Genomic DNA, 27,653 nt, shown 5'->3' with positions numbered 1-27,653 from the left:
AACCTTGAAAACGTTATGCTAAATGGAAGAAGCTAGGCACAAAAGACCATATACCAAATGATTCCATTTATATCAAATGTCCAGACAGGCAAATCTATAGAGACAGTAGGAGATTCATGGCTGGGGGGAGAGGGAGCGGGGAGAATGGAGAGTGACTCTTAATAGGAATGAGGTTTCTTTTTAGGATGATAAAAATATTCTAAAATTGGTTGTGGTAATGGTTGTACAATGCTGTGAATGTACTAAAAATCATAAAATCATAGAATTTAAATGGGTGCATTTTATGGAGATATATAAAGTATATCTCAATAAAGCTGTTCAAAAAAGAGTAGAAAGCATAAGCAGCAATATTAATATTTGATAAAAGAGATTTTAAGGTAAAAAGTATCAAATGCTAAAAGGTACAAGTGAACAAAAAACAGTGTTGAAAATTTACGTATCTAACAATAGAAATATTGAATTATTTAAGCCAAAAACGGAAATAAAAGGAAAGGTTAAAAATCTGCTGTCATAGTGGGAGAGCTTTTAACTTTTCTTAGAAATTGACACATCACATAAACAAAGATAACTACACAGAAAATTAACAAGCTTGATCTAAAAGATGTCAAGAAACGTGTATCCAACAGAAAACATGCACATTCCGTACAGCACCATGTGGCACAGTCACAAAACTTTACCAAGTCTTAGCCCCACACACCCCCAAAAGCTCAATAAATTAAAAAAAAAAATCCTTGCAGACCACATTCTGTGATTAAAATTCAGTACATTAGAAAGTTGAAGAAGATCCTATGTCCTATGTGAAAATTTTAAACTTCCTTTTAAATAACTCATGTTAAAAATAGGGTGGTTCTCCAGAACCTTTCTGGTTCACCCAAAACAGTCCCAGCTTACACTTATTATCTGGACATAATATGCATATTTCACTCACGAAAGTATCCCAGTTTGGATGGTGAATTATATAGTGACCCCAGTTAATGAATAATCCAGAACTGAAATAGGAATCTATTTAGAAAGCAATGACAAAATACCTTTGGGGGTACAGCCCAAGGTCCTTAGAGGAAATTTAAGAAAGATTAAAAGTAAACTAAGTATATAACTCAAGAATGAAAACACATAAAGGCAAAGAAAGCAGAAAAGAGGAAATGAAAGCAGAAGTAATGAAATAAAAACAAACAGTAGATTTGATCAGCAAAATAAAATGTTGATTCTTAGGAAAAGGTCCGTCAGTGAAGAGACACAAAAAATAAGTGTTTCACAAGAGAAACAATTAAGGTATGGATTTTAAAAAATCTAGATGAAATAGATTTTCCAGAAAAGCTGAATTTCCAAAAGTGACTTGAGAAGAGGAAGAAAATCAGAATAGATGAATATTGTAGGAGAAATCAAAAAGGTGGTCAAATGTTTTCTTCTAAAAAAGACACCTACCCAGGTAATTTCATGAGTCAGCTCTAACAAACTTTCAAGGAGTCAACAATTCCCATGCAATGCAAAGGGTTCCAGGGCATGGGAAAGAGAAATTTCACTACCCATTGCAGGACATTATTGGCCAGAGACGTATTAATACGTCTTTTGTTACCCGAACGTTATTGATCAGAGACATATCAATACGTATTTTATAGAGTGATTAATTAACATCACCTTGCGAAGCTGTTAGAGCTTAAAATTGATCAAGAGTTCATTATACAACTTATGATTGTCGTTATCATTCATATTTTGCTCCGTTAGGTTTTTGTTCCAACCTTGTGTGTATTATAAATGCAAGTTTATTACCATAAAATTTTCAAAAATGACACCGTGAAATTTTGAGTGAAGAATTTTTGAGTGAATTTTATGTAGATAGTTTCTCTGATTGTCTGAGTGACATATATACAAATGTCTCAGAAGATGATAGTTCTTCAGACGATGTGAATATTAGACCAACAGAAAGACAAAAAACGTTAGTGATTGATTCTGATACAGAAAGTGAAAATGAAACTCATGGTGCTGGAGAATGCTCCTTTGCTTCTACAGAAGAATGTATTGAAGACAACATTTCACGAAAATTAGAAGACTTTACAGGTGTGTCAGGTGTAACTACTGAATGTAATAACCCGCAAAGTGTTAGTGAAATAACAGAATTAATTTTGGGTAACGACTTTTTTTTTTGGCTTCGTTGGGTCTTCATTGCTGCGTGCAGGCTTCCTCTAGTTGCAGTGAGCGGGGGCTACCGTTAGTTGTGCTGCACGGGCTTCTCATTGCGGTGGCTTCTCTTGTTGCAGAGCACAGGCTCTAGGCGCCTGGGCCTCAGTAGTTATGGCTCACGGGCTCAGTTGTTGTCGCTCGAGGGCTGTAGAGCGCAGGCTCAGTAGTTGTGGCGCACAGGCTTAGTTGCTCCACTTCAGGTGGGATCTTCCCGGACCAGGGCTCGAACCCATGTCCCCTGCATTGGCAGGTGGATTCTTAACCACTGCGCCACCAGGGAAGTCCCGGTAAGGACTTTTTTTGAGTTGGTTGCTTCTCAAACAAACTTGTATCGCCAACAGAATGAAGAATCATATAAAAAGTATGATAAGGCTTTAAAATGGACTGATGTAGCCAACAGTGACATGAAGAAGTTTCTTGGATTAATAATTTTGATGGAAAAAATAAGAAAGTCACATTGGAAAAATATTGGTCAACTGATCCCTTACTTGAAACACTTATCTTTCCAAAGATTATGACGAGAAGAAGGTTCAAACAAATAATTTCTTCACTTTAACGATAGCTCGGAAACTCCACTTCCTGTGGACAGAATTTCAAAAGTTAAACCTCTTTTGGATTATTTTCTACCAAAATTTCAATTGATCTATATACCCAAATAAGAGCTATCACTTGATGAGGCAATGATAAAGTGGAGAGGACAACTCAGATTCAAAACCTATAACCTCAGGGACTTCAGTGGTGGTCCAGTGGACTCCACGCTACAGAGCAGAGGGCCCGGATTCAATCCCTGATCAGGGAACTAGATTCCGCACGCCCCAGCAAAGGTCCTGCATGCTGCAACTAAGACCCGGCGCAGCCAAATAAATAAACAAATAAATATTTTTTTAAAAAATCCTATAATCCTGGAAAACTTATAAAATATGGAGCTTTGGCCAGGATGGTTAGCGAAAGTGAAACTGGATATATACGCAACCTTGAGATTTACACGGGTGAAGGAAAGAAACGGCAAGAAACAATATTATCAGTCCTACAACCTTATCTTGGTTCATGGCACCATAGTTACCAAAACAATTATTTCAGCAGTGTGTCCACATCTGAAATGTTGTTGAAAAATAAAACCAGAGTTTGTGGGATTATAAGAGAGAATAGTGGTCTACCAAACCAATTAAAGGAGAAATCTAAAAATCTACAGAGGGGAGAAATGACATTTTTACGGAAGGGAGAAGTGATTCTTTTCATGTGGAAAGACAAGAGGCTAGTCCACATGGTGACAACTATTCATGACACCTCCATAGCATCTACAGGAAAGGAAGACAGGAGGACTGGCCATCAGATAACTAAGCCCACTTGTATATTAGAGTATAATAAGTATATGGAAGGAGTTGCTTGATCCTATCAATATCTGGAAAACTTCAGTATCCTCTGGAAAACTCGGAAATGGTATAACAAAGTGGGTTTATATTTGAGTAATTGCAGTTTATTCAATGCGTTTAAAATTTATTGTAGCCTTAATGCACAGAATAAAATGACTTACAAGCAATTTTTGTTAGCACTAGCTAGAGAATGGGTAACTGACCATTCTGGTGAATGTAATGGTAGTCCAACACCTGGTCCTTCTTGTGGAGTTTCTAAAAGAGCCCCCTGCAAAGATTCACCTTGTCGACTATCAGGTAAAATAAAAGAACATATTCTAGAGGAAATAATACCCACAAGACTAAGAAAAAAAGTGCCGCCAGAAAGTGTAGTCTGCTCTTCCAGGGAAAGTGCAGTGAAACACGGTATAGTTGTAATAGATGTTCTGTTCCCCTGCACGAAGGTGCCTGTTATAATGTCTATCACACTCTAACAAAATATTAAAATGCCTTAGTATGACATGTACGAAGTTTCAAATAAACACATGAAGTGCAAAAAATGTTGATATTTACTCAAATGCAGGTGTTTTAATATTCACTTACATAACACATCACCGGACACAGGCATTAGTTTCTGCAGAAATCCCCTGGTCAATAATGTGCTGGGAAGCAAGGATGACTATGACATCAAAGCTAGACAACACTGCTTTCACACAAAAGATGACTATGGGCCAGTTCCACCTATGAGCACAGATAGAAAATTCAAATTAAACGCAAAACCAGCGGTGCATTAAAAATAATATTACAGTTCTGGAAATGGATAGTGGTGATAGTACTACAACATTGTGAATGTATTTAATGCCACTGAACTGTACACTTAAAAATTGTTAAAATGGTACATTTCATGTACATCTTACCAGAATTAAAAAAAGATAACATTATAGGTGTTGGAGATAACTCTACAGAGAGCTCTCATTTCTGCATGTTTTTTTCGCTGAGGCAGGGACAGTTTTTGTTCTGAACAATCTTTTCAAGGATGCTTGTAAAGCTTTGGGAGGTAGAGACAATGTCACCCCAGAGAACAAGGCAGCTTTGTTTTCTGTCCAATATAAGAAAGATAACATCTCCTTCCAGGGCAAAGGTTGTGCAGGTTTGCTTGAAGCCCCTTATTTGAGACTGAGTTTTCCTAAATTCCAATTCCTCAGTTGGGATATAAACGCTGCATGTGCAGCATCCATCTAGGTCTGCCTGAATGCCACCTGTGGGATATGGGGACAGAAGGAACTGGTGTAAAACTCACACTGCCTGCTGTGCAGTGATAAAGAGCTTCGTCCCTGACGCAGGAGTCTCTTGTCCTCTTCTGGTGCTCATGAACATGTGGCAGGCTACATGCCAGGCTGTGAGCAGAACAAAGTCTCAGACCACTCACAGTTCTCCAGTTTGGGCCACAAAAGGATGGGTGCTGACAGACATGGCTCTCTGAAGAGAAAGGATGAAGTTAGGGGACAGGAGAAGATTGTGCAGGAAATGATTGTAGTGAATGCTCTCACCCAAGTGTTGAGTGAAGGTGAGGAAATAGGGGTTATTTAGAAGCTGAGCAATGAGAGGTGGGATTGAAACAAGCTGTTGGAATGGTGTTCTCCTGCTCAGGTGGGACAGGAAAGAGATGTCATCGTGACAACGGGCAGCAAGCCCTACAGCCCCAGTCAAAAGGCAATACACTGTGGCTGCTGGAATAAATGGTGTCAGCAATAAGGACATAGAACTTTGGTTCAGCCACTTGAAATGAGAAGTCAGTGCAAAGCTTTGCTTATTGGGGATGTTAACTGAAAAAAAAAAGGTACAACCTAAAAGTTGGGAATTATGTTTTATTTGGTGGACCAAACTGAGGACTTATGCCTGGATGACAGCCTCTCAGATAGCTCTGAGGGACTGCTCCAAAGAGGTAAGGGAGGGGCCCGGGTACATAAGGGAGGGGCCGGTTTTCTTTGCAACAAAAACCAGGTGGTTGGAACATCAAAATATGACTGTTAATTAAAGAAAACAGACCTCTCAAGTTAATGAATTCGGTGCTTTTCTAGGTATGGGAGGATGCAAGGGTCTGGGCTCACTGAAATCATTCCTTTGATATGAACCTTAGCTATCCAGGGCCAGGATCCTGCTTTTGTCCATCCTGAAAGGCCCTCAGGGTGCAGTCACTGATGGCTTGATAGTCACAACATCATTTGCTTACTGATATGGCAGGAGACATTCTTCGTCCAAAGGGAGGAGCTGCTCTCTCTCTCTGCGCCCTCCAATCTCTCCCTCCTTCTTTTTTCTGACCTCAGGAAAGTCTTGTTACTCTAAGAAACCAAATGTTTGGGTCAAGGTCTCCTTGTCCCAAAGGAGGACTGAAGGCCATACACACTCTGTATAAATATACTTAGGAACCTCAGGGAGGGGAGGGACTCAAATTTCTATGGCTTCCTTGGATATAGGCACCCAAGTCACCATCCTACCTGGTCCATTGATGCTCAAATTTAATTGATGGGATTAGGACAGGGTTCTGAATGGGGAAGAGAAGCTAATTTGACCATATGAGTGGAACTAATTCAATGTGCTGCTTTTGCCTGTACATCTGAATAAATAGTAGGAATTGAGGTGCTATAGGCTTATACTCCCATCCTGTAAGTATCAGAGGGGATTATCCCAATCAGGGAAGTATAGAAAATAGAGATATGCTTGTGAGATGAACTCCCTGCCATTTGTCACTAGTGGGTGTGCCTTTACCCTCTGATTTCAAAGTTTTCACCCTATAGATGACATCCTATTGGTTGGCAAGTCAGAAGCCTCCATCTCAAGGCCCCTGACGATCACACCTACACTAGCGGGTGGCTGATAAACCCCAACAAAATTCAGAGGCTGGCTTTCCAAGTGAAGTTTCTTGGACTTAAATGGGCAGATTCACAACCCTCTATTTCTCTGGCACCCCAGGAAAAAGTGCTGTATATCTGCTCCGCCTACCATCTTCCTCCAACCAAACCTTTGAGGTTTAGCTTCTTGCTGGACTTTTGGGGAACTGGAGAGAGTATGTGCCCACTTGGGCTTTCTATTTGGTCCTTTATATCAGCTAACCCACAAATCAGCATTTTTTGAGCGGGGCCCAAACCAATAGCAATGAATGCTCTCTTTGTCCCCTACAAAGAGCCTACATTGCAGCCTGCAAAAAATCATACGGTCTGCCTGAATCAAGAAACTGCAGTGGCTGGCAATCTGACCTGCTGCTGTGTCTGTCATCCCGGTCCACATGCTATGAAAACAGAAAAACTCATCCACTCTTGAACCATTTATTTTGCTACGCCTAATGCCATCGATGGAAGCTCCCAGGCATGGACTCTGCCTTGTACATGTACAAACACACACACCAATACAATCTTTTAAAAATCTGATCGATACAAATTCATAAGCTTCTCCTGACTGCTGAGCAGCTTTGGGTTATGCCATGTACAACTCTCAAGGCTATCACTACCCAGTGACATAGCCCAGGTTTCTCAACCAAACCAATGTGATGATGATCCAAATCAAGTTTAACAAACCCCAAACTGGAGTGACTTGTGACCTTTGGGCTATCTGTTTGTATGTGGGGGAGAGATGGCCATGGACTCTCCATTGTGGATGAGGGTTGCTTTTTTGCTCATCTATTGCCCCATTGGCAATGACACCAGAGATTAGCCAGTCAATCTAAATTGCATGAGTCATAATGGATAACAGAATGACTTTAGACCACATCCTTCATGTCTAAAATAACACCCTCTGCTCCCCATGATAACTATAGTCGGCTATGTCTGGGATCCTGGAAGGCACAATTGAGATCAGTACAGCTGGTTAGCCTCTTCCTTCTGCTTTTGGAATCTTACTGGTATTAGCCTTAATTAATGCTATATGAGACACATTGAACAGGTTTGGTCCCAGCCCCTGTTGGGCATTTTAAGCAGGTGGTCAATGGAGTGGCATACTCAACTTCGGCCAAGAATGTATAGGATCAAGGGATAGAATATCCTTGGGAGAGGCAATGTGCCATACACCCCTGAGTATCCCTGTACATTCTTTCTTTTTTAAAATTTATTTATTTTATTATTGGCTGCATTGGGTCTTCGTTGCTGCATGCGGGCTTTTCTCTGGTAGCAGTGAGCGGGGGCTACTCTTTGTTGTGGTGCGCGGTCTTCTCATTGCAGTGGCTTCTCTTGTTGGGAGCACAGTCTCTAGGTGCACGGACTTCATTGGTTGTGGCACATGGGCTCAGTAGTTGTGGCTCAGGGGCTCTAGAGTGCAGGCTCAGTAGTTGTGGTGCACGGGCTTAGTTGCTCCACAGCATGTGGGATCTTCCCGGACCAGGGCTCAAACCCGTGTCTCCTGCGTTGGCAGGCAGATTCTTACCACTGTACCACCAGGGAAGCCCCTCCCTGTACATTCTTGTTGTGGGTATGCAAAGAATGCAAGGCCCTGATTAATCTTCATCCAGGCCATTTCTCAGCATTGTGTTTGCAGTGAGCAACCTTGGGGGATGAAGTGATGCATCCTTCTGGGACAAAGAGCAGGCTTACTAATTGCTTGCTATAAAAGAGATGGATTAACTAAGTTCAGTGTTCTAGGCTGCTATGTGAACCTCTGCATGCTTAGCATTCATCTGGGCCCCTCCACGTTGCCCCTGTGGGGATTGAGTAGGTAAGGAGAATCAGTGCAAACATGATGCTTATGCTGCTTGCTGTGCCATGAGTAATAAAGGCCTCTGTCTCTGATCCAGGAGTCTCCTATTTTATTCCTGCATCTAGAAAACAGTAATAGATTAACTTATTAGCTTGCAACTAAGGTAAAATAAAATCCCAACCATTATATTTGACTCTCAATTTCTTTAGTACATATTTTTCTCGTTGAGTTCTATTTTATTTCTTGTACCAAATTTCAGCATTTTAGTTTTCATTGCATTTATCCATTTCATATATTGGCATATGTTCACTCTTCATACTTTTATTTACTTAATATCTAAAATATTTGTAGTTATTACCCCTCCTGTGTTTTGACTATATATTTGTCTTGTTTCAAATAAAGTTCATTAATCAGTCCTTTTATAGATCCAGCTCTTAATTTGGTAAATCTCAATTTTTGTGGTTGATATTATTGTTCTCCAACTCATTGTTTTCTGTCCTTTATTATTTCTGTTATTTTTGGCAGGGGAGGAGCAGAGGTTACTGCTACTTTTTTCCAATCTCTTGATTTAAATGCTTGCTCATTTGTGAACAGTTTTATTTCCTGATTAACGTATTTAAAATTACAGGTTTTCCTCTAATTACTCATCTTTAGCTGTGTCCCATAATTTTGATTTTAGTAGTTTATTACTTGATTATCAGTCTAAATTATTTTACTTTCTTTATGATTTTCATCTTTATCAAAGAGTAATTTAGAAAGACATTTTTAGTTTCCAAACATTGAAGTTTTTTCTATCCTTTTGAAAAATTATTTTCTAATTTTATGCATTATGGTCAGAGAAATGATTTATATCATTTAATTCTTTTGAATCTGAGGCTTCCTTTAAGGGCTACTATATGGTCTATTTTTTCAAATGTAAGAGATATGCTTGAAAAATATGTATTCTCAGTTTATAGGGTGTGGAGTTTTATACATGTATGTACATATATAGCCATATGTTTATGTTGGCTATATCTTCTTGTTCTATTGCACTTGTTATTCTTCTTGTTGTTCACCACTATATCACACTTTTTTTCCACCCTAAGATTCTATCTTTTTAGATAATGAGGTTAGTACTCCAGCTTTCTTTTGGTTCCCATTTGCCTGGTGAATCTTTTTCTTTCCTTCTGTTTTCAAATTTTTAAAAGCATATCTCTCTTGTAACTCACAGTCTTTTTTAAAAATAAATTTATTTATTTTTTTATATTTATTTTTGGCTGTGTTAGGTCTTCGTTGCTGCGCGTGGGCTTTCTCTAGTTGCGGTGAGTGGGGGCTACTATTCGTTGCGGTGTGCAGGCTTCTCATTGCAGTGTCTTTTCTTGTTGTGGAGCACAGGCTCTAGGCACACGGGCTTCAGTAGTTGTGGCACACAGGCTCAGTAGTTGTGGCTCGTGGGCTCTAGAGTGCAGGCTCAGTAGTTGTGGCACACAGGCTTAGTTGCTACACGGCATGTGGGATCTTACTGGACCAGGGCTCGAATGAATGTCTCCTGCATTGGCAGGTGGATTCTTAACCAGTGTGCCACCAGGGAAGTCCCCTGTCTTTTAAATCTAATCTGATTTTTTTTTAATTAATTAATTTATTTTTGGCTGCATTGGGTCTTTGTTGCCACACGTGGGCTTTCTCTAGTTGCTGTGGGCAGGGGCTGCTCTTCGTTGCAGTGCATTGGCTTCTCATTGTGGTGGCTTCTCTTGCTGTGGAGCACAGGTTCGAGGTGTGCAGGCTTCAGTAGTTGTGGTGCGTGGGCTCAGTAGTTGTGGCTCGCAGGCTCTAGAGCACAGGCTCAGTAGCTGTGGCTCATGGGCTTAGTTGCTCCGCAGCATGTGGCACCTTCCCGGACCAGGGATCAAACACGTGTCCCCTGCACTGGCAGGTGGACTCTTAACCACTGCATCATCAGGGAAGCCCCTGATTCTGTTTATTAATGGATTTTATCCATCAATTTACAATTTATTGTGGTTACTCTTGCATAAGGATTTATTTCTGCCATTTTGTTTCATATTTTCCATCTACTGTACTTCAATTTCATTTATTTGTGTGTTTTTTTGTTTTGATTTTTTTTCTCTTTTCCTGCTTTCCACTGAAGAGGTCAAGTGTTCTTCTGCTGGTTTAAATATTAAATTACTTTTGAAAGCATCCCAAAATGACTTCGTCATTATTAGTTAAGTGGTCATGGGCCAGTCTTGCCTGTGCTTTCATCTGTAAAATGAGAATAAAGGAGAATATGGTTGTTGTGGGAATTAATTAATATATGTAAAACTCTTGAGAAAGTGCCTGGTAAGAATAAAGTTCTATGTGTTTACTGTTATATCATTTTGATAGTTGCTCTTAAGACACCTGTTTGTGTTACCCCTCCTTGTTGATTTCTGAAATATCGAGATTTGTAGGTTCTCCTGACAGGTATTTTACGTCTTCTCATGTGCCTTTCTTCTCTTTCTGTCCTCCTCCCCACTATCTAGCATGTTGGTATTATTCAGATTCTAAAATTTTTGGTCTTAATTTTTATAGATATATTTTCTTTTTTTTGTCCCTCCTCTTCTTTTTATTAATATGCTTTACCAAGCTATTTGATTATCTTTAATTATCACATCTCTTGCAGCATCTTCTATACCTACTTCTCTGATTACTTCCTTCAAGTTTTTTCAGTGTTGATCTTCACTTGACATTCTGAGACTCTGTATGCCTAAGAACATTTTTATTACACCTTCAGATTTGAATGACAGCATAGTTATAAAATAGGTTCAAAATTCATTTCTTTCAATATTCTAAAAATACTATGTTGCTCTTGTTTCCAGTGTAAGAAGGTTGATGTTGTCTCAGTCTGTTGGAATTGCTATAATAATTTACCATAGATTGGTAAACAATAACAATTTATTTCTCATGGTTTTGGAGGCTAGAAGTCCGAGATAAGGGTGCCAGCATGGTCAGGTTCTGGTGAGAGCCCTTTTCTGGGTTATAGACTGCTGACTTATTATTGTACCCTCATACAGCAGAGAGGGTGAGAGCTTTTTGGGATTCCTTTTACAAGGGTACTAATCCCATTCATAAGGGCTCCACCCTCATGACCTAATTACCTCCCAAAGGCCCCACCTCCTAATATCATCACATTAGAAAATAGGGTTTCCACATAGCAATTTTGGGAGACACATTCAGTCCATAACAGATATAAATCTGATCCTTGTTCCTTTTTAGGTGACCTGTTTTCTCTCTGAAGCTTTTATAATTTCTCTCCTGTCTTCAATATTGTGTCTAAATGGGGGTTTTTCCTTCTCTCCTACTTGGCTTTCTCTGAGCCCTTTTAATAAAGACCTCAGACTTTATTAAAGTATCCTTAATTTGGGGACATTTATCTCCATTATTTCTTAAACTATTTTCTACACTCCTTTCTAATATGTCTCATTTCTAAGGCTCATTATTACCTGGATGTTGGCACTCCTACACATATCCTCTATGATGCTCATCTTTTCTTTTACATTTTCGATCTCTTTTTCTGATGCCTTCTGGAAGAAGTCCTCAATCTTATCTTCAAATGCACTATTTTAAAGCTATATCTATATCTAATCCTCCCTCAAAGAAAAATAGGAGCAGTATCAAACAACAAAACATAACGAAAAAGCACTAAGTGGAAATATTAGGTATGAAAAAGGTAATAGTGAAAATAAAGAACACATGGGGGTTGTGCGTGCCTTGATAAGAATGGTTTGACTGGAGTAATGGGAATAAATTGTGATCAGAATAGTTCAAGAAGGAAAGGTGGCATGAAGTGAGTATGGATAACTCCTTTCAAGGAACTTTTGCTATAAAGAGTATGAAAAATGGAATGGTATGGTTCGAGAGGGTTTTAAAGTGGGAGATTAAAAATGGGAGGTATTTTTTGATGATGGCCATTCTGACTGGTGTGAGGTGATACCTCACTGTAGTCTTCACTTGCATTTCTCTAACGATTAGTGATGTTGAGCAACCTTTCATGTGTTTGTTGGCAATCTGTATATCTTCTTTGGAGAAATGTCTATTTAGGTCTTCTGCCCATTTTTGGATTGGGTTATTTGTTTTTCTGATGTTGAGCTGCATGAACTGCTTGTAAATTTTAGAGATTAATCCTTTGTCAGTTGCTTCGCTTGCAAATATTTTCTCCCATCCTGAGGGTTGTCTTTTCATCTTGTTTATGGTTTCCTTTGCTGTGCAAAAGCTTTTAAGTTTCATTAGGTCCCATTTGTCTATTTTTGTTTTTATTTCCATTTCTCTAGGAGGTGGGTCAAAAAGGATCTTGCTATGATTTATCTCATAGAGTGTTCTGCCTATGATTTCCTCTAAGAGTTTGATAGTGTCTGGCCTTACATTTGGGTCTTTAATCCATTTTTAGTTTATTTTTGTATATGGTGTTAGGGAGTGTTCTAATTTCATTCTTTTACATGTAGCTGTCCAGTTTTCCCAGAACCACTTATTGAAGAGGCTGTCTTTTCTCCATTGTATATTCTTGCCTCCTTTATCAAAGATAAGGTGACCATATGTGTGTGGGTTTATCTCTGGGGCTTCCTATCCTGTTCCATTGATCTGTATTTCTGTTTTTGTGCCAGTTGGCCATCATCAAAAAATCTACAAACAATAAATGCTGGAGAGGGTGTGGAGAAAAGGGAACCCTCTTGCACTGTTGGTGGGAATGTAAATTGATATAGCCACTATGGAGAACAGTATGGAGGTTCCTTAAAAAACTAAAAATAGAACTACCATACGACCCAACAATCCCACTACTCAGCATATACCCTGAGAAAACCATAATTCAAAAGGAGTCATGTACCACAATGTTCATTGCAGCTCTATTTACAATAGCCAGGACATGGAAGCAACCTAAGTATCCACTGACAGATGAATGGATAAAGAAGACGTGGCACATATATACAATGGAATATTACTCAGCCATAAAAAGAAACGAAATTGAGTTATCTGTATTAAGGTGGATGGACCTAGGGTCTCTCATACAGAGTGAAGTCAGAAAGAAAAAAACAAATACCGTTATGCTAACACATATATATGGAATCTGAAAAAAAGAAATGGTTCTGATGAACCTAGGGGCAGGACAGGAATAAAGATGCAGATATAGAGAATGGACTTGAGGACATGGGGAGGGGGAAGGGTAAGCTGGGATGAAGTGAGAGAGTGGCACTGACATATATACACTACCAAATGTAAAATAGATAGCTAGTGGGAAGCAGCCGCATAGCACCAGGAGATCAGCTCCGTGGTTTATGACCACCCAGAGGGGTGGGATAGGGAGGGTGGGAGGGAGATGCAAGAGGGAGGGAATATGTACACGTTTAGCTGATTCACTTTGTTATTCAGCAGAAACAAACACAACATTGTAAAGCAATTATACTCCAATAAAGATGTTAAAAAGAAAAAAAAAAGAAAGTGCCTGGAATCTGAGTTCAGAGACTTCTCCATATCCCACTATGATAAAATTTGATTTGAATAAATTATACTAAACTTTAGAATTAAGAATATTTCTACCATTATACAAAATTATTTGTAAGAAATAGAAAATAAATTGACTGGAAAGTTTATTGGAAAATCTATGTCAAGCTCTATAATTTAAAATTATTTAAAACAAATTAAAAACATCTATAAAAGGTCAGGGGGCTTCCCTGGTGGTGCAGTTGTTGAGAGTTCGCCTGCCGATGCAGGGGACATGGGTTCGTGCCCCGGTCCGGGAGGGTCCCACATGCCGCGGAGCGGCTGGGCCCGCGAGCCATGGCTGCTGAGCCTGTGCATCCGGAGCCTGTGCTCTGCAACGGGAGAGGCCACAGCAGTGAGAGGCCTGCATACCGCAAAAAAAAAAAAAAAAAAAAAAAAAAGTCAGAACATTCAGTATTTCAAGATAAAACTACTTTAAAAAACTGTATCATGGTTATGAAAATAACAATTATGGCAAACTATACATTTTTTAATTATAGAAACATTAAAAATAAAATATGTAACAAAATATGCCTTGCTGTTGCTTTGGGGAAAAGGTGGGGACAAATTTCTAAATTTTATTTACATATATTTATTAAAAGATTTTCCATATAACATTGTAAATAGTCCCATTTCTATTGTATTTTGCTGTAATACATGAATTCACACACAGGAGACAGAATACATAAAATTACATAGATGGTGAAAAAGTAAGCCACATCACACCAAATACACACTTAATTACTGCAAAGGGCATAATGAGAACATATAAGGAATATTAGTTTTAGAAAAAGAGTACTGCCCACCCCCAGGTACACATAAACACTCACACACAAACTCCACTTTATTAAACCACAGGAGGAAATAAAATGTATCATAAATAATTGGTCTTCCATTTTCCAATGCTAGTTTTTAAGTTCTTCTTTTTCGATCATAATGAAATCTATTAAGAACAGGATTTTCTTCAAATGTGTATGGCTTAAACACGATTAGTTTTTGTATGACAATCTATTTTGTACTTTGGTTCTTTTATTAATATCTGTATATATCTAAATCCTTTAAAGTTACAACTTTGAAAATTCACTGTAAAAAGCTGGTTTCTATCTAATATGCCACAACAGGTCAGTGTTTACATACTATTCTAGAAGACTGATAAATTACAACACACAGGTTTAGAAGCAAAAAACTGGATATTGGGGCTTCCCTGGTGGCACAGTGGTTGAGAGTCCGCCTACCGATGCAGGGGACACGGGTTCGTGCCCTGGTCCAGGAAGATCCCACATGCCGTGGAGCGGCTGCGCCCGTGAGCCATGGCCTCTGAGCCTGCGCGTCCGGAGCCTGTGCTCCGCAACGGGAGAGGCCACAACAGTGAGAGGCCCGCGTACCGCAAAAAACAAAACAAAACAAAAACAAAAAAAACTGGATATTATTGAATGTATAATGGAATTTTAACAAAATGTTTTACTGTATTTACCCCATATATTGATACTTTTGTATTCAAAATTTTAGATTAGTACAGTGAGAAATTTTATTTACTGAAAAAATCCCAAATTTCTGTTCTATCGTTTTATAAAATTCTAAATACAGCTTTTAGTTTAATTTTGATAGCGTTTATATTATGTGAAGAGTCCATGTGGTAGCCAAAATAGTATAATATTGTATATAATATATGAATGTATCTTTTCTATCACAGTTCTTCTAGTTGGCAATAACAAATTATATATGGTAACCATTATTTTATCAAGACCTTTGCTATTGTAAGAATAGACCTGAATATGGTCCCCTCAATGATAGACAGCATATTGGTACATAATTAATTTTACATTTAGAAGAAAAAAGTTAAACATGACAGCATAGCATCAAAGTTGATCATCCCTTGTGAATGTATTAACGATATGGGTTATAAACACAGGCATGGAAACTAGAATATTTATATACATATATCATGGCTCATTAAGAAAAAGATTATTAAAGCACAATGTGAATAATACATCATATTAATTCACAGTATAAACACACTTTGAGAAGTAATTTAAGTCAGGAATAATAAAAATACAGATATAACATTAGTACTATTCATATATATTCTGTTCTGTCATATATATGAAAATATACACATAGATATATCTCTTTTAAACCAAATTTTAACATAAATATTCACTGATTTAAATAAAAGTTGACAGAGGTAGAATTTGTTTAAATGTTCATAATTTTCAGGAACAAATGCTTCAAATATTTCATTACTGTTTGTCCTTTAAAAAAATCCATATAGCCAACTCATGAAAGCCATCATTCTGAAAAAGGGGGGAGGGGAAATGTGGATTAAGAAAAAAATGATAAAATTACTCAGTACTTTCACAAAAAACTGCAATTCAGTAATGTTTTAACTGAAATTATAATCTCTAATAAAACCTTTGCCCACAATCAAATTATAGTTAATAGTCAAGAAGTATTGTTCTATATTTCAAAAAGATATTCCCTTTAAACTATTATACAAAAGCACTTCAAAGTATATGAGTACTAAAAGAATGATACACAGTGAAAAGAATGGGGTAACAAAGAATGTTAATTGAGAAAAATCGCTCAAAAGAAGGGATACTATGATGTATAGGTTTCATAAAATTACAAACAAGTACTGTAAATTATGTTGTCTGAGTCTTAAAATAGCATGTTAGAGATAGTCAAATATTTTTCCAAGTATTTTGACCTTATGTGCTACCTAACCACCCTCCCAATTAAAAAACACAGACATTAAAATATAAAAAAATCACACAATGGAAACACTGAGAAAGTAATTATTTTTTTCTATACCGAGGAAGACATACTTAAGAAATTATCAGACAGGTTGTCAAATACTGATGTAAAACATTGTTTATAAGAAAAAAAAGTTGGAAACAAACTATCGATATATGTTCCATAAGAGGAGAATGATTAAATAATTCATGGAATATCCATGTGACCAACTGTTAAATCACTATTTTAAAATGGCATTTTTGAAAATGCTTTTAATGATAAGAATGCATGCAACTATATTAAGGGGAAAACCCCACAGAACAGAACAAAACAAAAAACTGATAAAAACTACTTTGAGTATGATTTCTATTAGAATTATACATATATGTCTATGCTTGTGTGTATATTTATTACAAATTAAACATAAGAAAGGAGTAGGCGCTTCCCTGGTGGTCCAGTGGTTAAGACCCCATGCTCCCCTCCCAATGCAGGGGTCACGGATTTGATCCCTTGTCGGGGAACTAAGATCCTGCAAAGATTCCGCATGCCGCATGTCATGGTCAAAATAAATAAATAAATAAAGTTAAAAAATAATAATAATAACCCTTTTTTTTTAAAAAAAAAAAGAAGGGAGTGTACCAAATGGCTAATTGCTATTTTCTCTGGGCTGTAGGATTAAAAGTGATTTTGATTTGTACATCCATGTTCACAGCAGCATTTTTACAATACCCAAAAGGTGGAAGCAACTCAAGTGATGAATGGATAAACAAAATGTGCTATATACATAGAATGGAATAATATTCAGCCTCAAAAAGGAAGGGAATTCTGACACATACTCCCTCCCTCATGGATAAAACTTGAAAACATTATAGTAAGTGAAATAAGTCAGTCACAAAAACACAAATACTGCATGATTCCACTTACTTAAGGTACAAAGAATAGTCAAATTCATAGAGACAAATTGTCATGGTGATTGCCAGAGGTTAGGGGAAGGGAAGAATGGGGAGTTAGTGCTTAATGGGTACAGAGTTTTAGCTGGGGAAGATGAAAAAGTTCTGGAGATTGATGGTGGAGACGATTTTTGCACAAGAGTGTGAATGTACTAACTGCCAGAGAAGTGTACACTTAAAAATGGTTAAAATGATAAATTTGACCTTATGTATATTTTACTCCAATAAAAAAAAATGTAAAAAGAAGTGATTTTGGTTATCTTCTTTATACTTTTGTATTTTATGTTTTCTCAGTGAGCATTTTTTAGATGCAATAATCAAAACAGTAAAAGCAAAACTGGATTATATATGTTAACTATTAGAGACACTGTAAATATGGCTTGATATGAATATTTCATATTCATTTCTGGGTACTTATGGGGAAATCCCTTAAAATTAGTTTTGGTGACAACGTTAGAAAATATGAATGGAAATGTGTTACCAATTAACAACATCATTAGGATACTCTGGGAATTTGTTAATGGTTGTAGACATTTTCTAATCTACATCTACTAGAATGGCTATAATAAAAAAATGGAAAATAACAAGTGTTGACAAGGATTGGAAAACTGGAACTCTTAGACTGCTGGTGAGAATGTAAAATGGTACAGTCATGTGGAAAAACTTTGGCAGGTATTCAAAAAGTTAAACATAGAATTACCTTATGACCCAGCAACTCTAGGTACTCCCAAAAGATATTAAAACAGACTAAAACAGATACTTGTACACCAATGTTCACAGCAGCATTATTCACAATAGCTAAGGATGAAAACAACCCAGGTGTCCATCAACTGATGAGCAAAAGAACAAAATGTGGTATAAACACAAAGGAATATCATTCAGGGATGAAAAGGAATGAAGTTCTGATACATGCTACAACAAAGATGAACCCTGAAGACATTATTCTAAATGAAATAAGCTAGATGCAAAAAGACAAATATTGTATAAATTCACTTATATGAAAATCTAGAGTAGGCTAATTTATAGAGATAGAAAGTAGATTAGAGGTTATCGGGGGCAGGGAAGTGAAGACAGGGGACTAGAGAGTTATTGCTTAATAGATACAGAGTTTCTGTTTGGGTGATAAAAAATTCTGGAAATAGTGGTGATGGTTGAACAACATTGTGAATTTAATGCCACTGAGTTGTACACTTTACAAAATAGTTAAGAAGGCAAAGTTCAGGGACTTCCCTGGTGGTCCAGTGGTTAAGACTTCGCCTTCCAATGCAGGGGGTGTGGGTTCCATCCCTGGTCAGGGAAATAAGATCCCACATGCCTCCTGGCCAGAAAAAAACCAAAACAAAAAATAAAACAGAAGCAATATTGTAACAAATTCAATAAAGACTTTAAAAATGGTCCACATCAAAAAAATCTTTAAAAAAAAGTAGGCAAAGTTCATGTTATATATATTTTATCATAATTTAAAAAAGTTTTCTAATTCATTACAGCTTTAGAGATTGCTGGAAAGCACTATGTTCTAGATCAGTGGTTCTTAAAGTATAGTTTGGGGATCCCTGGGAGTCAAGCCTCTTTTCATAAACTAAGGAATTACTTGCTTTTTCACTCTTATTATCTCACGAGTATACAGATAAGTTTTCCAGGGGCTATGTGAGGTGAAAGGCCAGTTAGTAAATAAATATTTCAGATTTGTGGGCCACAGGGTCACTGTCACAACTACCTAATTCTGCCACTGCAGAAAAGCAGTTTGAGACAATATGTAAACAAATGGGTGTGGCTTAATGAAGCTTAATTTACAAAAATAGGCAGTGGTGTGGATTTGGCCTATAGGGGCCTAGTTTACCAACCCTTGATCTAAAATGCAGCTGTGAATCAAGCATGAAAAAAATGCTTGTGTCACAACTGCCAAGAGGCTTTATAATGAGAAGCAGAACCTCCATCTAATCACATTCAAATTAATGCGGCAGCTTAGAAGTTGTGAGGACAAAGTGACTGCTGCCAGCACTAGGAAGTGGTCCTCAAAATGAAAGAGGAAAACAAATATTTTAATCAAATAAACAAACACAAAAGCAAAAGCACAGCAATCAGGAATCATTTAAACATAGGCCCTACAGAGATCAGCTTGGTGCTTTGTGACCGCCTGGAGGGGTGGGATAGGGAGGGTGGGAGGGAGACGCAAAAGGGAGGGGATATGGAAACATATGTATATGTATAACTGATTAAATTTGTTATAAGGCAAAAAATTAAAAATAAATAAATAAAAGAAAAACAAACAAACAAACAAAAAAAAACAAACAAAAAAAACATAGGCCCTACAAATACCAATAAACCCTGGGGCATCAGTATATTAAAGAATAGAACATAGCTAATACTTTTATGAGGATTCTGAAGTCACCAAGGAAATGCTTAATTATCTCCTATAAAATTCTATTGAGAGAGGCCAAAAAATGAATAATTTTTAAAAGGACTGACTTTACTATTTCTGTCAATAAGCCTGCATTTTTCAGTCATCTACTTTTCAAACCCTGGGTCTGACATGCTTCTTGCCCATTCACTCCCATCTCCAATGAATGAGCACATCACTTTGACCCTTCCTCAGCCAAATGTGTCCTAGCTCTTTACAATCACTCTGGAAAACTGACTTACCATAACTACTCAAGCTCAAACACATGCATGTCCAGTGACCTGACAATCTCACGGCTAAGTGTATACCCAAAAGAAACGCACACATCTGTTCGCCAACATAAGGTACTAGAATGTTCACCGTAATTCTATCTGTAGTAGCCCAAACTGGAAATTATCAAATGCCCAACAAAAACAGAATGAGTAAATGGACTGTGGTATGTTCACATAATGGAATACTATACAGCAACAAGACTGAACCATCTAAAGGTACACAGCAGTATGGATGAATGTCACAAAGGTACTATTGAGAAAAAAAGCCAGAAATATATGATTTCATTTATAAAATGTCCAGAAACAGACAAAAGAAATCTATGCTTTTAATAACCGAGACAGTTACTTTTAGAGTAAGGCTTATGACCAGAAGGACACCCAAGAGAGGTCATGTTTTGTTTCTTGATCCAGGTACAGGTTGCATAGGTGTGTTCAGTTTGTAAAAATTCATTGAGTTGTATATCTTATGATATAGTACTTTTCTGTATGTATGTAATAATTTATCTTAAAATATCTAGCTTTCAATATTAAATAATATTTTCTATGTCTTTGTTCATACTTTCACTATCTGTTATTTGTACCTTGAGTTTGGCACTTCATCAAATATTACCCTTTGATATCTCATATTGTCATTTAATTTTTGTTGTGGATGTCTTCTCTCTCTCTTTTTTTTAATCTGCATTGGGTCTTAGTTGCGGCGTGTGGGATCTTCATTGAGGCACGCGGGATCTTTCGTTGCGGCGTGCAGGCTCTTCCTTGCAGTGCATGGGCTTCTCTCTAGTTGTGGTGCGTGAGTTTCCTCTCTCTAGTTGCGGGCTCCAGAGCATGTGGGGTCTGTAGTTTGTGGCACCCAGGCTCTCACTGAGGCGCGTGAGCTCAGTAGTTGCGGTGCATGGGCTTAGTTGCCCCACTGCATGTGGGATCTTAGTTCCCCGATCAGGGATCAAACCCACGTCCCCTGCATTGGAAGGCAGATTCTTTTTTTTTTTTTCTTTTTTTTTTTTTTTTTGCGGTACGCGGGCCTCTCACCGCCGTGGCCTCTCCCGTTGCGGAGCACAGGCTCCGGATGCGCAGGCCCAGCGGCCATGGCTCACGGGCCCAGCCGCCCCGCGGCATATGGGATCCTCCCAGACCGGGGCACGAACCCGTATCCCCTGCATCGGCAGGCGGACTCTCAACCACTGCGCCACCAGGGAGGCCCTGGAAGGCAGATTCTTTACCACTGGACCACCAGGGAAGTCCCCAGATGTCTTCTCTTTTTTAATTAAGGTATAATTTATGTACAATAAAATACATGGACTGTAAACGTTCAGTTCAAAGAGTTTTTACAATTGTATACAGCCATGTAACCATCACCACCATGATACAGCACATTCCATTACCTCTGAAAGTTCCCTACCACCTTTATAGGCAATCTCCTCTCCCCCCACACAGAAAACAACTCTTGTAATTTTTATAACCAGAGATAAGTTTTGCTTGTACTTGGTGTTACATACATACCTTTCTGATAATCAGTTTACATGTTCAGGAGAATGTAAAGGAGACTTCAGAGTAGAACTAAGGGGTGGTGTGCGAAGACCGTGCCGACGCATCTCTTGGATTGCTCGTTCTCTGTCAACAAAGACAAAATAAGAGATTATACCAAAAAGTGGTAAACAAATAAAAGGTCCTGTTATTGTTATTAGTTAAGTAATTTCTACTCAATTGATTAATTAGTACTTCTACTAAATTTAAATCCTTTGTAGGGACTTCCCAGGTGGCACAGTGGTTAAGAATCCACCTGCCAATGCAGGGGACACAGGTTTGAGCCCTAGTCCAGGAAGATCCCACATGCCGCGGAGCAACTAAGCCTGTGTGCCACAACTACTGGGCCAGCGTTCTACAGCCCGTGAGCTACAACTACTGAGCCCACGTGCCACAACTACTGAAGCCCACGCGCCTAGAGCCCATGCTCTGCAACAAGAGAAGCCACCACATTGAGAAGCCTGCACACCTCAATGAAGAGTAGCCCCTGCTCGCCACCACAACTAGAGAAAGCCCACGCAGCTACAAAGACCCAACGCAGCCATAAACAAACAAGCAAACAAATAAATAAATCCTATGTCTTTATATCATTTCTAAGTTGAGGATAAAAGATGTCAATTAAAGGAATATGTACTTTAAGAGATTGTTCAAAGCCCCTCTGAATATAGATTTTCAAAGTTGGTTGGTTCCCCTCTCTGCCCCTACCTTTCTCATCTCTTCTTGCACATAAATCTAGTCCTCTTCCTTCTTCCTGTCTCAAATGCCCAAATGTTAGAAGTAAAATAATCTTTTTGTTATGTCTGGGTCTGCCCCACAAAGCATGATGACTGTGTTGCCACCTCTACTGTGGGCTATTCACAGTCCCTGGCCCAGACTTTCTGACTTGAGCTCTTCAGTACCTAGGATTTCTACCTAGATGGGTATTTCACAGACTTTTTTCATTATAATCCCCCTAAAAAAACTTTTTTAGATGCCCCTCCCCAAATTATTCTCCGTCAATTTTAATACATCAGATTTTAATACATAGATACACTTAATATACTGTGGCCCTTCGGAGGGCCATAAATCACTGTAGTATCTAAGGTTTCTTTGCCATTCCCTCTTCCCCAAGAATCCATATTGTTCCCTGCAGTGACAATATTGCCTCTTTAAAAATGCATGATCTAGTTGCATGGTAAAGAGAAGAAAAGACATGGTCATGTGGGTCAAGGTTTCTTTGGGGACCAGGGGCAAGGAAAAAGGAGAAGAATTAAGGGAGTCTATAACCCTAGGCAACAGAGAGCTTGGTTTAGGACCCTTGAATTGAAGAGAATTTCAGTTGTCATTAATAAATGAAAATCATTACACATATACAGTTTAGTACATTCAGAAAATAGATCTTCTAAATTACAAGAAATTAACAACACTGCTTTCATGACACTGATGCAACCTCAGGCTTCATTTCTCTTTGAAATCACAAATATTGATTTCCTAGCAAATTCCATCTATAATCCAAATTGCACATCACTTAAAAGTTTTGAAGGAAATGGTTAAGAATAAGATTAGAGAACTCAAAATACTGACCTAAATAAGCAATCTGACCACTATTTGAGAATGAAATCTTAGGAATGCTGATGCCTATGGTATTAATACAGTAGGAAAGAATAATGGAAGAAAAGTAAATTGACAAATTGATTCACAAATTAGACTTGGATTTTAACTGTTAAAGTAGGTCTCATTCCTGATTGTACACTTGGAGATTAAAATTTTCAACATAATAAAGCAAATGAACTGAAATATAAGTGACTATGAAAATTCCTAAGCTGTAGGGAATATATTGAAAAGATTAAGAGCACAGGCTTTAAAATTAGACAAACCTGTTTGGATTTTAGTCTTGGCTCTGCTATTTACTATTTGCGTGACCTTAGTTTCTAATAATAATATAGGCACAATAATAGATAGTTAATAGGATTAATCAGATACATACATAGTATCTGGCATATATTTGTTAAGTTCCCTTAAGATCATCAGCATCATCGTTTTTACGATGATTTGTATTTGGAATTTCCTATTGGACCATAATGTTTTGGGCTCTTGTAGAATCCTTACTAGCTTGCTGATTCCCTAACTATATCCTTTGAAATAATGCCCTAATTTTGCCCTGAGGAATGCTACAGCAAACATTTATACAATATTTGCTACTTTATTGTGGGGATATTATCTTCTACAACACTTGTTGCCTTTTTAGGAAGAATTACCAAAGAAATTTATTTTACATATTAATGCTAAGAAAAGTTTGCTATTTGTAAGCCATATTAAATCCTTTTGGAATAGAATAGGGAATAAATAAAAACGCTGTTCAACGCTAAAAATATATTCTTACCGTTCATATCTTTCAGTTGAACTCTGCCTTTTCAGAACATCAAGATCTGTTTGTAATTGTGCCATTTTAGCCCGAAGCATAGTGTTTTCCCGGCTCTGACTATTTCTTAAAAACAAATTTAGAAAATCAAATAAATAATAAATACTCTGTTTTATAGCATAAAGTGCTATGGAGTTTTGTTTTTGTTATTAATAAATACAAATGGAAGTGACACATAAGGATGAAAAAAAGAGAAGACTTTTCAACAATAATTCCATAAACGTCTGGAGCTTCTATCACAAAGTTTTCTTTTTCATTCATCTCATTTATTTAACGAACATTTGCTGGGCTTCTAGTATGTGCTAGGCACTGCAGCAATGCTGGAGATACAAATGTGAGAAGACATGAATTGTAACATCAAAAAGTAAAGTATATTTATTGGCTCTTTCTTGACTCCTACCTCAGAAAGAGATATATTTCTAATTCCTTTTAAAAGTTAATTATTCCACTCATACTATCTACTCTGTGTTTCCTCCCTTCTTCCAAAAAGATATCCAAACTTCTCCATTATCAATCTCCTAAAAGGTAATCAATATCCTTATGAAGGTCAAATTTCATGGCCTTTTCAAAGTCTTTTTCCTAATCCACAGCATGAAACACAGCCAACTCTCCCCATTCTGAAATGCTCTCCCCTTCGCTGACTTCTCTCTTCATTCCTCAAATTTAGGTATTTTTCTAAAGTCCACTCGTTCACTTCCACGGGTACCACCTCTGTGGAGAACATATACAAATTACACCCCCAAACACGATGTCTCTTCTGAGCTAAACCCCCTGAGTTTCCCAAAGCAGCAGCCATGTAATCAAAATACTTTGCTTTGCACTCCCATCCCCCAGTCCCCCAACACTTCGAAAAAAATTTTTTTGGTTCCTCCACTATTTTTCTATCATTTGTTTTATGCTACAAATCTATAAAAAATTATTCATATTGAAAAATTATTTGTGACAAGCTATTTTCCTTAATTCATGACGCTTACAATTTGCTTTCTGAAAGGGTTAACTTCTCTTTAAGTAGCTGAATTTCTGTATCCTTCTCATGGGAGGTTAAATGGGAATGAAATTCTTTATCTCTATTTGTAGCCAACAATGATTCAAGGTTTTTAATCGTATGTCTCTCACTTGACAGTTGTTTTTTTAACAGCTCTGATTCTGATTTTACATTTTCTAATTCCACTGCAACCTACAAGAAAAACAAAACAAGATTACTTCAGTATAATTTTAGACTTACTCTGAAAAATTATCTGCAGAGCTATACACACATCAGTTGCTTCATTTTGGGTACTGATTAAAGATTCTGTAGTACTTTTCACATATAAGAAAAACATCTTATTTTCAAAATAATCTTTGCTATTTTTAGCAAAGACCTACCCCAACCCTCAAATAGTTTTCTTTCATGTTATCTTGTCAAGAGAGGGTAATTAACATAAAATCCTAAAATGTGGCCACCCTATCAGTAAGGAGGCCCTTCTGGTTTATTAAATATGTATATTCTGATTACATAGTCAAACCAGTCTTGAAGCTTCTCAGTACCTGAAAATAAAGTTACTACTAAATGAGTGAAAACTGGAAACACCCATGTTTAAAAACACACACTGGGTTGTTTAAAGTAATGCTTCGGTTTGGGAATGGGATGTTCCAGTTAACTCAACTTTTAAAATTAAGTAAGATTTTTATCAGGAAAAATATTCCACTTAGAAAGGAATGAACTGCTCAATTCTTCATATATGTCTTACTTTTAAGCAGAGAAAGAATGTATTGAGATATGTTCCTGTTCTATAATTAGAAGAATTATATTCTCCTAAATACCCATCTGCTTCAAAACAGCACCTAATTTTATCATCATGCTTGCCAAAGAAACCTTGACAAAGAATGTAGTAATCAAATTAGAGTAGGGCTGAATAAAACAATATGCTACTGGGACTTCCTGGTGGTGCAGTGGTTAAGAATCTGCCTGCCAATGTAGGGGACACGGGTTCGAGCCCTGGTCCAGGAAGATCCCACATGCCGCGGAGCAACTAAGCCCATGCACCACGACTACTGAGCCTGCGCTCTAGAGCCCGTGAGCCACAACTACTGAAGCCCACATGCCACAGCTGCTGAAGCCAATGCGCCTAGAGCCCGTGCTCTGCAACAAGAGAAGCCACCGCAATGAGAAGCCCACGCACCGCAACGAAGAGTAGCCCCCGCTCGCCGCAACTAGAGAAAGCCCGTGTGCAGCAATGAAGACCCAATACAGCCAAAAATAAATAAATAAAATAAATAAATTTATATATAAAAAAACAATATGCTACAATATTATCTTTTAAGTTCTTACCCTCTCAAATTCAAGGTTTTTGGAATTCAATTGCTGGGTCATAATATCTTTGCCCGAATCAAGCTTAATGCAAAGTTCTCTAAGAGATGACATATCATTTAATACTGCTGCTTTCTCATCTTCTTGGTGTCTCAGCTCTTCTTCTAATCTAGATATGGCTTTTGCCATGGATGAGATCTGAGATTCATAAGCATGATGTGCATTTATGTGCTGAAAATAAGAAAACAGGTACAAAGTTAAAGTAACCCAGTAATATTAAAGGTTTGAATCTGTGTAGCTACAACGTCACTTTATATAACTATAAAAGCCAATTTTTGCAATTTAAAAAATTTTTCAATTTTAAGATACTCTCAGGAAGTTGTCTGCTATTTAAAGATGGCCTAATTAATGCTTAAAAAATAAACTGTGTTTAATTATTAATCATGGTAACTAAGTACCTCATGAATATATTTGGAAGATGCAAAGATGAAAATTACTGCTTTAGGGTTGTGAACATGAGAGATCTTTTAAGTCATAGTAAATTTTTCCTTTATAAACTCTCTTTGTTATAATAATGCTTTTTAAAGTAACATATATACTTATCACTCCTCAATTGCCTTTAAATTCTGAATTTCAAGAAGGAGTTTGCTTTAAAACTATATACCTAAACTCATATTTAAGTTTAATTCAACCTAATAATAGTATACAACTTTATAAGATTTTAATAACTGAAATAACGAGCAAAATTTGAAATACTGATAAACACTTCTTTCCTAAAGTAATATACATTTAAAAAAAAGAATTAATTAATTAATTAATTTTTGGTTGCTTTGGGTCTTCGTTGCTGCACACAGGCTTTCTCTAGTAGTGGTGAGCGGGGGCTACTCTTCGTTGCGGTGCACGGGCTTCTCATTGCGGTGGCTTCTCTTGTTGCAGAGCACGGGCTCTAGGCGTGCGGGCTTCAGTAGTTGCAGCGCGCAGGCTTCAGTAGTTGTGGCTCATGGCTCTAGCGCTCAGGCTCAGTAGTTGTGGTGCACGGGCTTCATTGCTCCGTGGCATGTGGGATCTTCCAGGACCAGGGCTCAAACCCATGTCCCCTGCACTGGCAAGGCAGATTCTTAACCACTGCGCCACCAGGGAAGTCCCAAGTAATGCACATTTAAAATTTTTCACAATTTAAAATATGAGTGATAGGGCTTCCCTGGTGGCGCAGTGGTTAAGAATCTGCCTGCCAATGCAGGGGACACAGGTTCGAGCCCTGGTCTGGGAAGATCCCACATGCCGCAGAGCAACTAAGCCCGTGAGCCACAACTACTGAGCCTGCGCGTCTGGAGCCTGTGCTCCACAACGGGAGAGGCCATGACAGTGAGAGG

General features: G+C 37.8%; 1 protein-coding gene across 7 annotated transcripts in view; it reads right to left on the bottom strand.

Moving 5' to 3' along the window:
* Positions 1 to 4,255: 4,255 nt before the first annotated feature.
* CEP135 (centrosomal protein 135) overlaps positions 4,256 to 27,653 on the bottom strand; it is an 87,239-nt gene continuing 63,841 nt past the window's right edge. The window contains exons 22-26 of one of the 7 annotated variants that reach the window (XM_082609230.1): positions 26,302 to 26,511; positions 24,965 to 25,167; positions 23,952 to 24,056; positions 21,566 to 21,676; positions 4,256 to 4,274 (exon numbers count right to left, since the gene is read on the bottom strand). In XM_082609230.1, coding sequence (XP_082465356.1) covers positions 21,577 to 21,676; positions 23,952 to 24,056; positions 24,965 to 25,167; positions 26,302 to 26,511 — 618 coding nt within the window. In that variant the 3' untranslated portion in view covers positions 4,256 to 4,274; positions 21,566 to 21,576. Of the gene's footprint in view, positions 4,275 to 9,906; positions 10,458 to 13,799; positions 14,074 to 15,926; positions 16,004 to 18,448; positions 18,711 to 21,003; positions 21,024 to 21,565; positions 21,677 to 23,951; positions 24,057 to 24,964; positions 25,168 to 26,301; positions 26,512 to 27,653 lie in introns of those variants that run through there. The other 6 variants (XM_082609227.1, XM_082609225.1, XM_082609226.1 and 3 more) reach the window with 6 other exon arrangements.

Source organism: Mesoplodon mirus (assembly GCF_964341445.2).
Source record: "Mesoplodon mirus genome assembly, chromosome: 2".
NCBI classification, from domain to species: domain Eukaryota; kingdom Metazoa; phylum Chordata; class Mammalia; order Artiodactyla; family Ziphiidae; genus Mesoplodon; species Mesoplodon mirus.
This window is presented reverse-complemented; position numbering and strand designations above follow the sequence as displayed.